At 41.4% G+C, this 14413-nt stretch overlaps 1 protein-coding gene across 9 annotated transcripts in view; it reads right to left on the bottom strand.

Annotated features, from left to right (window-relative positions):
• Positions 1–14175, bottom strand: part of LOC146364475 (zinc finger protein 512B-like) — a 28662-nt gene extending 14487 nt beyond the window's left edge. The window contains exons 1-8 of one of the 9 annotated variants that reach the window (XM_084918310.1): positions 13079–14175; positions 12750–12978; positions 11298–11432; positions 2645–2724; positions 2364–2492; positions 1879–2054; positions 1506–1789; positions 1341–1412 (exon numbers count right to left, since the gene is read on the bottom strand). In XM_084918310.1, the coding sequence (XP_084774436.1) occupies positions 1341–1412; positions 1506–1789; positions 1879–2054; positions 2364–2492; positions 2645–2724; positions 11298–11430 (874 nt within the window). In that variant the 5' untranslated portion in view covers positions 11431–11432; positions 12750–12978; positions 13079–14175. Of the gene's footprint in view, positions 1–1340; positions 1413–1505; positions 1790–1878; positions 2055–2363; positions 2493–2644; positions 2725–5960; positions 6207–11297; positions 11433–12749 lie in introns of those variants that run through there. The other 8 variants (XM_084918312.1, XM_084918311.1, XM_084918317.1 and 5 more) reach the window with 8 other exon arrangements.
• Between the last annotated feature and the right edge of the window lie 238 nt (positions 14176–14413).

Genomic DNA, 14413 nt, shown 5'->3' with positions numbered 1-14413 from the left:
AAGTTGATACTGACTATAAATTGAAAAAAGGAGGCTGAAAATGGAAGTTGTTTTGAGCTATACCAAATCAATGACAAGCAGACTAAAAGACAGCGCCTGTGAGCTGCAGATGAATTGTCTGACAAGTGATAGTAAGTAGTTTACAGCCCTCTGTATGCTATATGAGTCACTGAGCATTTTCAGCATATATGTGAATGAGACAAAGAAAGGCTGAAAAAAATATGCGTATGTAATGTGCTTGATGTGTGAGTCACTGATTAATTTAGCCAGATATGAGACATCTCTACAGTTGCTACATTAGCACTGTGTAAAAAAACAGCACCATTGATCAGTGGCAGCAGGGAGCAATCTCAGTCACTTACATAACTAATAATGTAATAAAGTTCTTTGGAGTCCCTCCTCCCAGCAGTGGCACATTTGTCCACTCTGGAACTCAATATTTAAGTAAATTAGCAAAGGGCTCCTAAGGTCTGTTGTAAATCAACCAGCATACAAAAAAAACTATTCTGTCTCATATTTTTATTATATCAGTGGCATAGGGCTGTGCAATATGACCAGAATCTCATATCCCGATATAAGACATCTATCGTCCCGATAACGATATAAATCACAGAAATGTAACATTTTCTGTAAATTCTGTGAATCTCGGGCAGCTCGACTTGCGTGAAGTGTTTCCAGCTGCGCATCATGTACCTGGTCGAGTCGAGTGTTTTAATCGATGCATGAAACTATACATTTTTAGACATAAGTTGTAGCGGCCGCCGTTGTCTTTGTGAGTATTTATTACACGGCGTGCTGCGGGTGAAGCCTGTTCTAACGTTTGAATCTAAGGTTTATTTTTTAGCACCTGGCGGCTCTTTTTTGCTTCTCATCCGTAAACACTCTGTATACTCTTTCACATGATTCAGTTTATTTTGAAAAGTCTCAACAGGATCTTGAGCTTTATTGTGAAAGGTTTATGTGGAAAATAAACAAGCGGACACGCGGTGGTTTTACCGTCGCTGTTGCTAACGACAACGCATAAAAACAGGCGCTTGTCCATCCGTAGTGTGGTTATATTAAATATAAGAGAAAGAGAGAACTTTAAGAAATTAATATAGCCACTATGGTGACCATCAAAACCATGAAAAAATATTGCCGTAAACAGTTTATTTTGCAACACCACGAAACAAACGATAGCGTAAAATGAAACAATAGATGTTTTTATATCGTCATCCGATATATATCGTTATATCAAACATCCCTACAGTGGCATGTGAAATTACATCACAAAATTCTTTGTCATGCTCAAGTTTTCACTAAAAAACCCCCATGTTTTTCTTTTAATAAAAGGTATCTACCTTTCAATCCAAAAGTTCCAGATATTGAGGGCTGTTCTCCAGTGAATTTCTTAGGTGTTTTCTGCTTTCGTCCTAGTGCAGGAGGAAAAACAGTGCATAATGGTTATACAAATATACTGGAAGCATATAATTGAGAACATTTCAAATGGCATGTTGAAATCTTACTGTGCTTCATTCGCTCTGGGTCTTCGTCAGGAAAAGAAGGGGGAAGGCTGCCCCCCTCGCTTTCACTTCCCCCTGCATCAGATGACGTGCTTTGGGAATGAGATTGCTGGGAGTGAGGCTGGACTGGCAGGGTCTGGTGAATTTGTTGTGAAGGCTGGCTGTGGCTGTGCTGTTTCCTCTCATTTTTCTGGTAGGCCAGCTCCCCATTCTGAGAGGGTGTGGACACTTCATGGGTCTTTTTCACTTTGAAGAACACAGGAGAGGGGGGACTGATCTCCATGGGCCTGAATTCACAGAATGAGACAGGACAGTTTTAGGCAGTTATCTTTAAGTGACTCAATCTGGTTAGGAATTTGAGCTATATCTCAGTCACCTTTTCTTAGCGCTGGACTTCACAAAAGTCTTTTGAAGCTTAGGTTGCTCGTTCTTGGTTTCCATGCTGACTCTCTCTGGGTGATTCCACAGTTTGTGTTTCTGCAGACGCACCTTTGTGGCAAACACAGCCTCACAGTAGGGACAGCCATGACTCAGCTTTTCAGCTACGGTGGCCTGGATGCAGACATACGAAGAGGAGATTCAAAGTGAGTTCTCTCCCTATCCAAAATCTAATGACAGTGGGTAGCTGTTACAAAAAAGAAAACAAAAAAACCCCCTCCAGCTGACTTATCTTAGGTTTTTGAAAAAGCCTTAATAATTGCTCAGGTTTGTAATAAGGCCATTATATATTCTCTGGAATTATTAAACGGTCCCCTATCGGATGGGTTTCTCCTATAAAGTGGTCCAGTGCTACAAGTCTACTCTGAAGCATAAAGGTATAAACAGCCTTGTGGCAGGAAAGAGCAGAGGCTAGTGACTCACCCCCGGGCAGCGCTGATAGTGGTACTTGACGCCATAGATGCTGGGAAACTCTAACCAGCAGCCTGAACACGGACATTTTACCCTGGAGCGCCGCTTAAACTCTTCCTTCCATTGTACTATCATATGGGCCTGATCAGGGGTGAGGAAGAGAGAGTTGAATCCACGCCAGATTTATTGCTATATAGCACTGTATATTGTGAATATTCATGGGGAGCTGCCTACTGTGCAAGAAAAATGAAGCCCACTTCAAGTACCCACTCATTTCAAAGAGAAATACTCACAGGGATGCTTCTCAGTTCCTGCATTTCTGCTTTAGGACGACCTTTCCGCTTCCCCTCTGCTGGCTCATCACACACTGGACCTGGCAAAGCGAGAAAGAAAGCCACATCAGAGCTAAAAACAATCTACTGCCAGCACTTCATATCCATAAAATAAAAAATTCTGTAATACCTAAAATCCTGAAGTTTCATTTGGACCTTCTTTGTTATTGACCTAACAAGCCTAGTTATATTTGACTTGCCATGTCTAGATATGCTCTTGAGATATCACAAAGAGATTTAGAAGAATAGATTTGTATTCACAAAAACTGCAAAATAAGTATGAACACTAACACTTCTGAAAAAAACAAAAACAAATGCAAAGTTATACAGTGTTTAGGTTTAACTGTGACCATTGTTCAAATGTTAGCCTCTTCTGTGGAGGGACACAGAATGGATGTCCACGATTGTGTGTGTAAGTGAGGGAAAAATGAGGCAGCCTGGGCAAAGGCCTTATGTAGAGCCAAACAGATCAGCTATAAATCGCTAGTGCCTGCATGGACCTCTGACACAGCAGACTGCAGACCGACTGCCTCAGCTCTCTATGTGCTCTCTATTGCTCATTCCCTCCATCTCTCATGCTGCTGCTTTACTTCTTTCTCACCCCATGTCTACTTTTCTCCCCTTTCTTTGCTCACACCCTTTCCAATGTCTCTCTACGGTTCCACTGGCTCATCACTGCTCTCTTCTCGGGTGCAATTAGACCTCCACACTATCAGCCCTGCACTCTATTCCCTCTATACACTGCTCCTTGAAGAAGGAGAGAGGGAAGGAGGAAAGAGTTGAAGATGAGTGTATGCATGTGGAAGAAGGGGAGGGGGGTTGACAAAGGAAGAAGAGGAGAGCACAGGATGTTGAGGAAGAGAAGAGAATTGCAGAGGTGGATAACTCTGATTGAGCATAACACTGAATCATAGTGCTCCAGGTAGCTGTACTTTGCTCTACAAAATGATATGGCTTTACATGTTCTCTCAACTTACTCTGCATTAATCTGACAAGACCCAACAGCAACAGTAGAAATAAATAGGAAACAAAGACGCTGCAAGAGATGCTTCAGTGACATAAAATCTATTTACAGTAGAGAAGATGGTATTGTGTTGTGAAGTGGAATGCACTTTTTTTTAGATCTCTTTCACATCACCATAACATTTTTTTCTGCTAACTATTTTCTTCTCCTGCAAATTGACAAGCCAAGGCAGCATGCACATGCCTGGTGCTGCCCATTTGCAGCAGGTCCCAAACTGGATCAGAGTGCCTACCAGGATTACAAAATGGTTGGATAATTTTTCATCAGATAAATGAATTGACTTAATGCCATCATTTCTCTTAAAAAAAAAAACAGCTTGTGTTAGCAAAAGCCACCCTTTGACCCCCTCAAAAACAACTCTCTATACCAGGGATGTTAATGTGTATAAGAAGCACACGAGGACTAACCTACTATGGCCTCCCCTGCTCATTTCCCTTCGTGTTTTATTACACAGTATCAGCTCTCTCCCTTTTCCCTCATTTGTCTTCTTTTTACTCTCTCAGTTGGGAAACACAGATACAAACATATGTAGGCAGATTATATGTAACATTTTACTTCATACTCACAATAATAAGGTAGATTGAAAATAAAGCAAGACTGAATAAAATGTAATAAGAAGTAGCAAAGCAATACTGACTGTGTTTTGGAATAGTTGATGACACAAGGTGTAAACACACACGTCAGGGCACACTGACACGCAAACAAGTACACAAAACCATTACTACCGAGTGTGAGCGAGATGTGGTTGCATGGATATGAGTGTATTAATATTCTCCAGGCGACAGAGCATTTCTCTATTAGCTGTCTGGGTAGCAGCTGGAGAGGTGATGCAGTCGGCGGTGCAGCTCTTATGCTGAGGAGGAAATTGAGCATGCATTCTAATTCCTGTCTTAGAAAATAAAGGTCTTGTAAAAGAAAGGCATAATTAATGAATTCTGCTCTTGGGAAAGATATGTTCTTGTTGCTATGGGAATAAGATCCACTTGTCTTAGTTACCATTATCAGAGGCCTCTTTACAGCAAGCAGAACAATTAGGCCCACATGCAGCAGGCTACAGTGCAAACAGGCAAAAATCACACTGCAAAGCCACAGCAGTGCACATGCTGGCAAAAGTTAGAGCAAAAAGATTTTTTTTAAAAAAACATGATTTTCTGGGGTGAACTGTACACACACAAAATGTTTTTATACATTTTACTTTGTTTGTATGACTATGGCTAGCACACTTGTGCTCAAACATTCAGGCAATCACAACCATTGTCTTGGTAGGAAACAAAGCAGGTCTATTGTGGCAAATCTAAACCCCAGTTCTCAGGCGCAGACCATAGGGATAAAACAGCTGTTCAACTAATGTCAGAGTGTGACTCGCTCCCAGCTGTCTGCAACTGTTGCTGCAGACTGGTTAACACTCACAGAAGCGAAGAGAATGGTTAACACTGACAGAAGAGAAGAGAAGAGAAGAGAAGAGAAGAGAAGAGAAGAGAAGAGAAGAGAAGAGAAGAGAAGAGAAGAGAAGAGAAGAGAAGAGAAGAGAAGAGAAGAGAACCAGGAGTGTTGGCAGCTGTCTAATGATCTCAAATAACCTCTGAGTTCTCCTAGCTACGCCTGCAACTGCTCTCCCTGAGTGCAAGGGTTCACACATTACCCACAAATGTACACACACACACACACACACACACACACACACACAGAACAGTCATTTGTTTTCCTTGACAAACAGTCACACAGGAGCCTTTGTCTGTGCCTTCACAGTTGGTTTTAGACATACTGTAGTTTAGAAAGACAACACACAAACAACATCACTCACCACTCATGCTACTTCATGAAAAAAAGACAAGACACAGTACTTCCTCAATCTCAACAGACCTAGATGTATAAACGAATACACCTGGACTCATTGCAGAGCAAACGCACTAGAAGATGACTGTACAGCATGTGCAAGCTGTGCAGCTTTTATAGTGAATGCAACCACAGGACCTTACTAACATCTCTGTTTCTGCTATAACTTTTTGTCTATTGTGCTTTAACTTCTTCTTGCTTACTGTTTCCTTCCTTCACACATTTGATTTAGCAACAGTTCACCGCTTTTATACAAGCACACGCACATATTTATATGCTATTTTACATTATGTTTTCTCATTTCCTCCCTCCTTCTTTCTGTCTCTCTCTCTCTCTCTCTCTCACACACACACACACACACACACACACACACACACACACACACACGCACAACAGTTGTTCCATTTATATACACACCTCCTTTTGAAGACGTTCCTATATTCCCTCACAGTCAGGCCTGATTCCAGACAGTGAGTAAGGAGTGAGGTGGAGCAACACCAGACAAGTCTTACTACCCCGATACAGCTAACTGAAAAAAAACCCCCAGAGTCTCAGTGAGTCTGGCTCTCACTTTCCGTCTTAGTCTTTCCTCTCTCTATCTCTCTCTCGCTCTCTCTGTCTTTTTCTCCCCTCCCTCCTTTCTCTCTCTTGCTTTGTGTAACCATCTGAGCTTAATCTTTTACATACATCCACTTGTTGAAACACACAAACATTTAACTAATCTGTCAAAATTCATTATTTTTTTAATGGAAAGGAAACAGCAATTCATCAGTAGCAATGTTTATAAATCTGTATAATTTATAGAGCATTGCAAGAAAACATACCTTTGCTCTGGGTTGCCTTAACTGAAAAGTGGACACAACCACAAATAAAAGAATCTGGTGGATCTCCACTGGTTTATTTTCAAAATAAATTAGAGTTCCTGTTGGCAGCAATCTAGGAAAGGACCAGAATTTGAAAGTAGATATCCCGCCTTTCACAACTTTTCCTTCTCTCTTCTGAGCCCCATTCCACCCTGCCAGTTTGATATGTATGTGTTGGTATGTATTAAAATAATGCCAATGTTGACTTATGGCTTTACAAAGAAATCAAATCCAGCTTTCCTCTAAGAATGCCCTCTCCTTAGCCCACTGCACAGTGGGGTGCTTTATACCCAAACTTTTTCTTCATACTATGCCACACTATTTGACTGTTCTTTTCCAGAAAAGATCAGATTGGCCATGGGGCAGAACAGAGCCGAAAGTAGTTGCAGGAGTAAAAACTCCTCTTAGACAACTCGATTTATTATATGCTGAAAGGTTACTTTTGGATTTTTGTCTAGTGGCACCACCTTCCTATTTGTTTCACCTATTTCCTAATATTAAACCATTCTGAGTGCTGGCATACACTGTGGCATTTGCTATCACTTGCATTATTCAGGGAGAGTTGTTGGTCCAGTGGTTAACATTGTTGCCTCAAAGCAAAAAGCTCCTGGTTTGACACCACTGGTTGACTGGAGGTCTTTCTGTGTGACATTTGCATCGTCTCCCTTTGCTTGCAAGGGTTCTCTCAGAGCACTACGGTTTCCTCCCACCACCCAAACACGTTTGGTTAACTGGTGATTCTAAATTGTCCATTGGTGCGATTGTGAGCTTGAATGGAAATCTGTCTCTCTGTAATAGACTGGTGACCTGTCTGGGGTGGACAGCTGAAATAGGCTCCAACTATGACCCTGAATTGTGCAAGTGTAAGAAAATGGATATATAAAATAATTACATTTATTTCTATACTTGCACTAGTCACTCAGTCTTAGTGAAAACAGTTACACTGGGAGATTCTTCAGTGTCCTAATGAATGCCAATTTTTATTGCCCGCAGACTTACTGTATGGGGAATCACTTTGTTTGAGAGGCCAGGGATCACTACACAGACATGTGGTAGAATATCAGTTTACTTCCACCACTAAACCACACGTAAAGCAGCCAAGAATAGAGCTCAGGCTTGAGATTTCTGCTACATAATCTGGTGACTCATTGTACCTCAACAGCTTCTTCAGACCTGTATTGATTTTACAGCCTTCCACATCAACAGCATGCTTCATATTATTGGAAACTCAATGAATTACTTGATACTTATTTGGCCCACAGTCAATGCCATGTTTAGTGACATCAAATCGCAACAGTTTTAGATAAAACCTGAGGGATAATGGAGAACTGACCAATCACTGGGGAGTTTACAATTGATGCACAGCATATACAGACACACTTGAAAAAACAACAACATAACAATAAAATAAGCTTATGCAACAGGGCATCCAGCACTTTATATGTGTGCCAAGAGACAATGCCTGCTACAAACTGTTTGCAATACCCTCCTTATGGACAGTGACTCACCAACTCAATCTCTCTCCTCTCCCATTTCCCTGTACTCGTTCTCATTAACCATCCACAAGTCTGCCAAGTGAAGGTGTGACCAAGATGACAAAGGACTCTCCTCAAAATGAGGTGTAGCATCAGGCTGAGAAAAGCACCAGAATTCAATTTCTACCCAAAAACAAACAGTCTCAATCTATAGCTTTTTATTGATTTGATATTTTGTTATTTTACTGATTTGATAGACTCAAGCCATTAAGAGGAAGTCCCTAGAAAATGTAACAAATATGAAATGTGATTAGAGTGAAGACCAGAAGTGAGGGTAACGGTTGGGAACAGGCTGAAGAAGGAATGGGAAGTGGCAGGAATAGTGAGGTTAAGTCACTGCTAATAGGTAAACAAGAAATAGTTGACGAGGCTGAGGAAGGACAGAACAGTGAGCAATGACAGTCACGTCTGGACAACAAGTAAGTGAGAGAAAGCTTGAAAAAGCAGCACATTTAGAGGAAAAGCAAGAGACTGATGGACGGATACTGACGCAGATATACCAGGTCAATAGAGAGCAACTGTGGACCTGAAAAGAAGGTCCCCACAGCCAGAGTAGACAAGTGTAGCATGAGAACACACATGCTAGGGCAAACACAGGCACGAACAGATGCATAAACATAAACACAAACAAATGGCACCAAATAACACATTATCATTCACACAGAGCCACAAGCATAAAACTTATCACGCTCTCAGCTCCCCTCCTAACCCACTTATGTTACCATACAACAACAAATCTGGAGCGCTCATCTCCTCTTACACAGAACATGCCGACTGGATAGTGTGTTCTGGGGTCAGAGAGGGTAAAGAAGGGGGCGGCCTTTCACACATCCAAGTTTTACTTATTTAGACTTGGGTTAATGTTTGCTGAAAGGTAACTATTTTCAAGGCCTACAACACTTGGCAAAACAGCATTAGTTCTATCTAAATAGAAAAATGACTTAGCTTTAGAATCAAACAAGACATTAATAGGAAACATCTTGAAGCACAAAAGAGAGAAACAGAGCGCAAATCACCCTCAAGGACCACATTCTTTCCTGTGACTTCTCTGGTGTGGCAAGGTGACAGCTCAACCACAACACTCTAGGAAAGCACACAAACCCAGGTTTTGTTGTCACATATGAAGGCACATAGTGATTTCAGGAAACCACCAGTACAACAGCCAGACGGGATTTCTCCGCTATTACATCATGCAAAGTTTCCAGCTGGAGATTTATGGGCCAACATAAGAACTGATAACGCAACATAACAGTCCAAACTCTCCATGGACATAAAATGAAAAAGTAACCAGTGGGATGAGGGCAGATAATGAGGTTATCAGAAGAGCACACTGTGTGCAATGAGCATGGACTGAAAAACCTTCATAGGGAGCCTTAGATATTGATGCCTTTGTTTCCCCAAACTGAGGTTCATATCCCCCCTGGGATAGACAAGCCAGTGCCAGGTTCATTATATCACCACTGTAGCATTTCTCCTTATCATAACATCTATAAAATTTCTAAATAATAAGTTAAGGAGACTGAAAATCGTAAAAGATTGCTTGGTGTTTGAAACATAATTTGGCACAGTCAGTCAGTCAATGAATATCTTACTGGTTTATGAATCATATTCCAAACCGGTTACTGTACAAAATTTAACTATATTCCTAAAATGGAAATTTCTTATACATTTCCCGTGTTGTATGTTATGTCTATATTCATCTTCTTATTGGTCAGTACAATCTACATGTGCTCCAGGAGAAGATCTGTCTCTCTCCTTGTGGTTCTTAGAGAAGATAAATCTCAACCAGCTGGCAATGTTACCAGCTAAGCTTCCTTAGACATAGTGGAACATAGATTCTTATCTTTTGTGCCAGAAGCTATTCTTAAAACAGACAATAGCACAGACTTGCAGTATCAAACATGATCTAAATACTACTGGTATCACTTAGAAGCTCAACATAATTGCAAGTCCAAACAGATCAAGTGTAAAAAGAGAAAATGAAATAGACACACAGAAATAGCAGAATCTTAAGTAACCTGAAAAAGCCCCATAAAAACCAGGACCAATCCATCACCTGTTATAGTATTACTTTAAGACGTGCGCACACAGTAAAACGCGCAGTCATCAGAGTTATTCATTAGTGAAGCTCAGCCAAAAGTGTGTCTCTAATCTCTTGTCTTTAGCCTCACATCGATCAGAGCAGAGCCCAGCACAAACTTTCTGCTGATTGATTTATAAACTCCTTTTATTTACTGAGTAATAAAGTGTAAAAAAAATGCCCATAAAACACAAAGCTTTAAGAGGCTGCAGAGAAAACCATTTCATTCAAAAAACAAATGTACTTCAACAGCAAAAACAGCCAATCAGCTGCCAGACCCTACACAATGAGAAGTTGAGGAGGAGTGTTTTATTTCTAACTATGGGAAGTTCTTGCAGACAGTCATAAATACATGAAAGATCATACAAGAAAGATTTTAGTAAAGGGATTCCACACTTTTTTTTGTACCATGTGTCGCCGAACTCTCATTTCTTGCAACACAAGCTTTGCATTAATAACCACAACAAGCAAACATACACAGAAACACATGCATGCACAACGGTATGAAACTCTGGCCTACAGGGCTGAATAATAACATGAAAAGAAAATAAACCGAAGCACCTAGTCTAGTGTTTGTGCTCTGTGTGTCTGGGAATGAGAGGCTATTTTGTACTAACCAAAACAACTGGGTCATATTAGAACAGCCCCATTTTTCCAAGCCTGCCCAACGCTATTAACAAAGTCATGACGATCTACTGGTTATTGGATTGAAAAGTAATTCCCCAGTCTGGCCCTCTCTTTCCAAAATCTTCCATTTCCATCCAGATGGCCTGGGGTTTCACTTGTGTCAATGCTTGGCAATTCTTGTTTGTTTGCTTTTCTCACTGTAAAGCAGTCTCAGGAAAATTGCTGGAGTTTCCAGGCTCTACTGTGGTGAGAGGGGTAGAATTACACTGAACCTGAAACCATTGATTTCTAATAAAATATAATCCATTCAAAAAAAAAAAAAAAAAAAAGCAGCTACAGAGACCCCTGCATGCATGGTATGCTAATCAAATCCTTGAGAAAGCACACTAAAGTGCACTAGCTGGAATTACAAAACTTTAGCCAATGGAAATCTGCTGGAACTAAGAAACAAATATGCAAAAACGAAAAATTCAGTCGTCATATATGTGTTAGTATGTCATGCTGTATGCACCCAGTACCTACTCTTCACACTGTATCGCTTCATGAACTTCATCCTAGAATCAGTCCAGGAGCAAACTTGAGTCATACCAACAAAACCTGAACTCACACACTGTATTCATTCAACAAAATGTAGCAGCTCGTCACTCACTATGTTTGCTGTGGTTTTCAGGGCTTGACATGGTTCTAACTTGCTCCTGGGGATGTCCATGCTTGGGCGTTCGGCCCCTCGACAGCCCTGATGAGGACAGCTTCCCAAGCTTGGGCCCACTTGGGCTCTCCATGCCTGCAATGTACAAACGAGGGGGTACAAACACACAGGAGACATAGCTAAAGGTAATATTGGAAATGCTTCTGCTGCTCATTAATCCGAATCCATTGTTTGTCAAAACATTATTAGCAAAGTCTGCTGCATCAATAGCGTGTGATGATGCTGTCTCCTTGTTCAATAATGGGGCTTCTTTATGTTGGCCATCAGTGCTATTGGCCTGAAGGTTATCTGAGCGCAGGCACACGTGTGGTAATGAGGGTGTGACCTTCCATGTTTTCATTTCAAAATCAATACTCTCACTCGCACACTAACTTCATGCTCTGCCCATTAGACAAAAGGTGAGTCAAAGAGATGGTGGGGATACAAAGCTACTCTCCTGAGCAGCTGTGCAAGCTTTCTTTACTATGAAAACCAGCGATCTCTAGTTCAGGTCAAGTGAGATACATTACATCTATCAATCCCGTTGCTTATATTGTACATGTCAAGTTCAGACTCTCTGTGCTTAAACATCATTCCCCATCAGGAAGGAACAGCCTTCTGAATAGAGGCTGACAATTGCTAATTATGGTGAGTGGTACTGATTACAATCCAACATGGTTTCTCTTAGCACACATTCATGTCACTCTCCTAATGAATTACAAAGCACACAAAGGGTCACTCAATGGGGGCCACTCGGTGTCCGTTTACATGCTGTGCAATTCACTGCGTGAATACCACAGAGATAAAGCGTTCACAGTAGTTGTAAAGTTTTGATGATTTTGACTATAAAATGCATGGTGAACTTGCTGCAGGGTGCAACTTGATGAAATCTTTCACACATTAACACTAGGCATCTTCCTTTTCCGGTATGATGTATCAGAGCATGAAGAGATGGGCTACAGATCAGCTCATAACTACTTAAAATAAACAGAGGTGGTGAGAAAGATATGGCTGATTGATGGTGAGTCTTACTGTGCAACCCTGTAATAATTATGTAGGATAACCCCCTTTTAGATTTGCCACAGTGTTTCAACAGCATCCTCCTATTAAATAAATAAATGAATAAATACATTGCAGCTGGGGTTTTCATAAACGATTAAATCTACATGTAAACACAAACCTGCTACAGAAACTTTATTACCATACACTTAGCTAGACACAACAAAACCCCGTGACACCCACTCACATCTCCTCTCACAATCTGCTGAGAGACCAACCTAGAAATAAGTATTTTAACACCGCACGTGGCACACTGCCACGCTGTTTGACAACTACAACAAGGTCTGAGTTGCCTATTTATGTGGTTAACTAAAATAGTGCTCTACTTTCTTCCTCCTCCCCGGCCACACCTACCTTAACTGTCGAGCAGTCACCCAGCACCAGAGCCCGGGTGGCCCCGGGTCATCCACGTGAGGTAGGAGGAGGTCAGGGGCAGGAGACAGGTACCAAAGTAGGCGTTTTTTTTCACCAACGTTAAGTTACATGGCAATCACACCTGCTGTGCGTCAAGGAGCGGTCAGGTTGAGCTTGGGGGGCCTGAAAGGAAGCGGACAGTCGTCACCGTCGTCCTGTCCCCCCCAGTCTGCAGACGACGACCAGGTGGACGGTAAAAAAAGAGCAGTGCAGGAGATGAGAAATTATAAATTCGTCTGAACATGAAAAGAAATCCAGGATACTTTCACCTTATTTCCAGCTTCCAATTGCCTTGCCCCCCCTCTCGTTCTCCTTTCGTGCATTAATATGTATACCACGAGGCACTTCTCCAACCCTTGTCTTCTCGTTAAACTCTCCAAATTAATAGAAATAGTCAGGAAAAACAGAGCCCTCGACTCCTTGAGAAAAAATATTAGAATACGGGATGGTTTATATAGGCAGTGAAGCAAAATGGCGACTTTATTACGAAGGAGGAGTAAAAAAAATCCTTGCGCTGGCTGGAGCTAAAGGGAGGCACAAAAATATGTTTAGTGCAGTAATTTCGACGGCTGTGAGTCTGTTGGTTAGAGTAAAAGAAAACGAACGAAAACGAATCAGCAGAAGCGCCAAATCTCGGTCGGGTTTGGTTCACTCCTCGCTCCTTACCTCGGGATTATTCGTTTTTTTATACGGATATTATCTCGGCGGCCGTGTACAGTATTACAGTAATGTGTGTTGGGTCATGCGCGTATCCACTCCACCTTTGACAGTTGCGACTACAGTCTTGAGGCAACTTGCAAACTCTCGCGTTATTATTATTATCAATTTTCGAGCTGAATAATAGTGGGCTTTCTGGCTAATAAACTCGCTGCAATACCGGCTCGTGCTACTCTTCCGACGTAACGGCGCTCGCTCCTGACGACAAAAAAAAAAGGGTCAGGGCTTAAATTCCGTATACAAACCCTTAGCGAATTATTTTAATCTAGCTGCAGCCAAAATGTTCTTCCCATGTCCTCCCGCATAGCCGATAACGGCTTCTTGTCCAGTCTGTGGCAGGCTGTTCTAGCTGTCATACCAGGCCGGTGCTGTAGTCACTGCAAGTAGCTCCCTCCAAAAAAAGCCTCTGAAATATCAAGTATGCCTATAATTTAGTAAGGCTATACATAAGAGCAAAAGGCTCCACATAAAAAAGTGAATTATTAATTGGCTCAATATTTTGCATTTAAAGCCAGAGTTTTGTAAAGAGTAAAAAGTCTTTGATGCTGTGTTTTCAATTCAAGGTCAGTATTTAGACATAAGCCATTAGGCCTTTTTGATGTTAATGGCAGCTTAACAGCACACAGGCCTGCAGTCAATAACACTGCTAGGTCTTTAATTGCTGTATAGCTGCAAGCTGGTTACGGGCTATATGAACAGACTGGCATTTCCCCATTTAACACAGAATAATAAATGCTTCACATATGGTGTGAGCCCACATCTTTTTTTCTTCTTCTCTCTCTTTCTAAATTAATCATTCACAGCATCACTGCCACGTCACTCACTTCCAGTAAAACAACAGAGGGTCCCTGCTAGTCTTTGATTGGTGCCAGTCATCATGACCCGAT

The sequence above is a fragment of the Perissodus microlepis genome, chromosome 20 (assembly GCF_051167445.1).
Source record: "Perissodus microlepis isolate ML-2025 ecotype Zambia chromosome 20, ASM5116744v1, whole genome shotgun sequence".
In the NCBI taxonomy this organism is placed as follows: Eukaryota; Metazoa; Chordata; class Actinopteri; order Cichliformes; family Cichlidae; genus Perissodus; species Perissodus microlepis.
The sequence above is the reverse complement of the archived record's forward strand: the minus strand, read 5'-3'. Positions and strand labels throughout refer to the sequence as shown.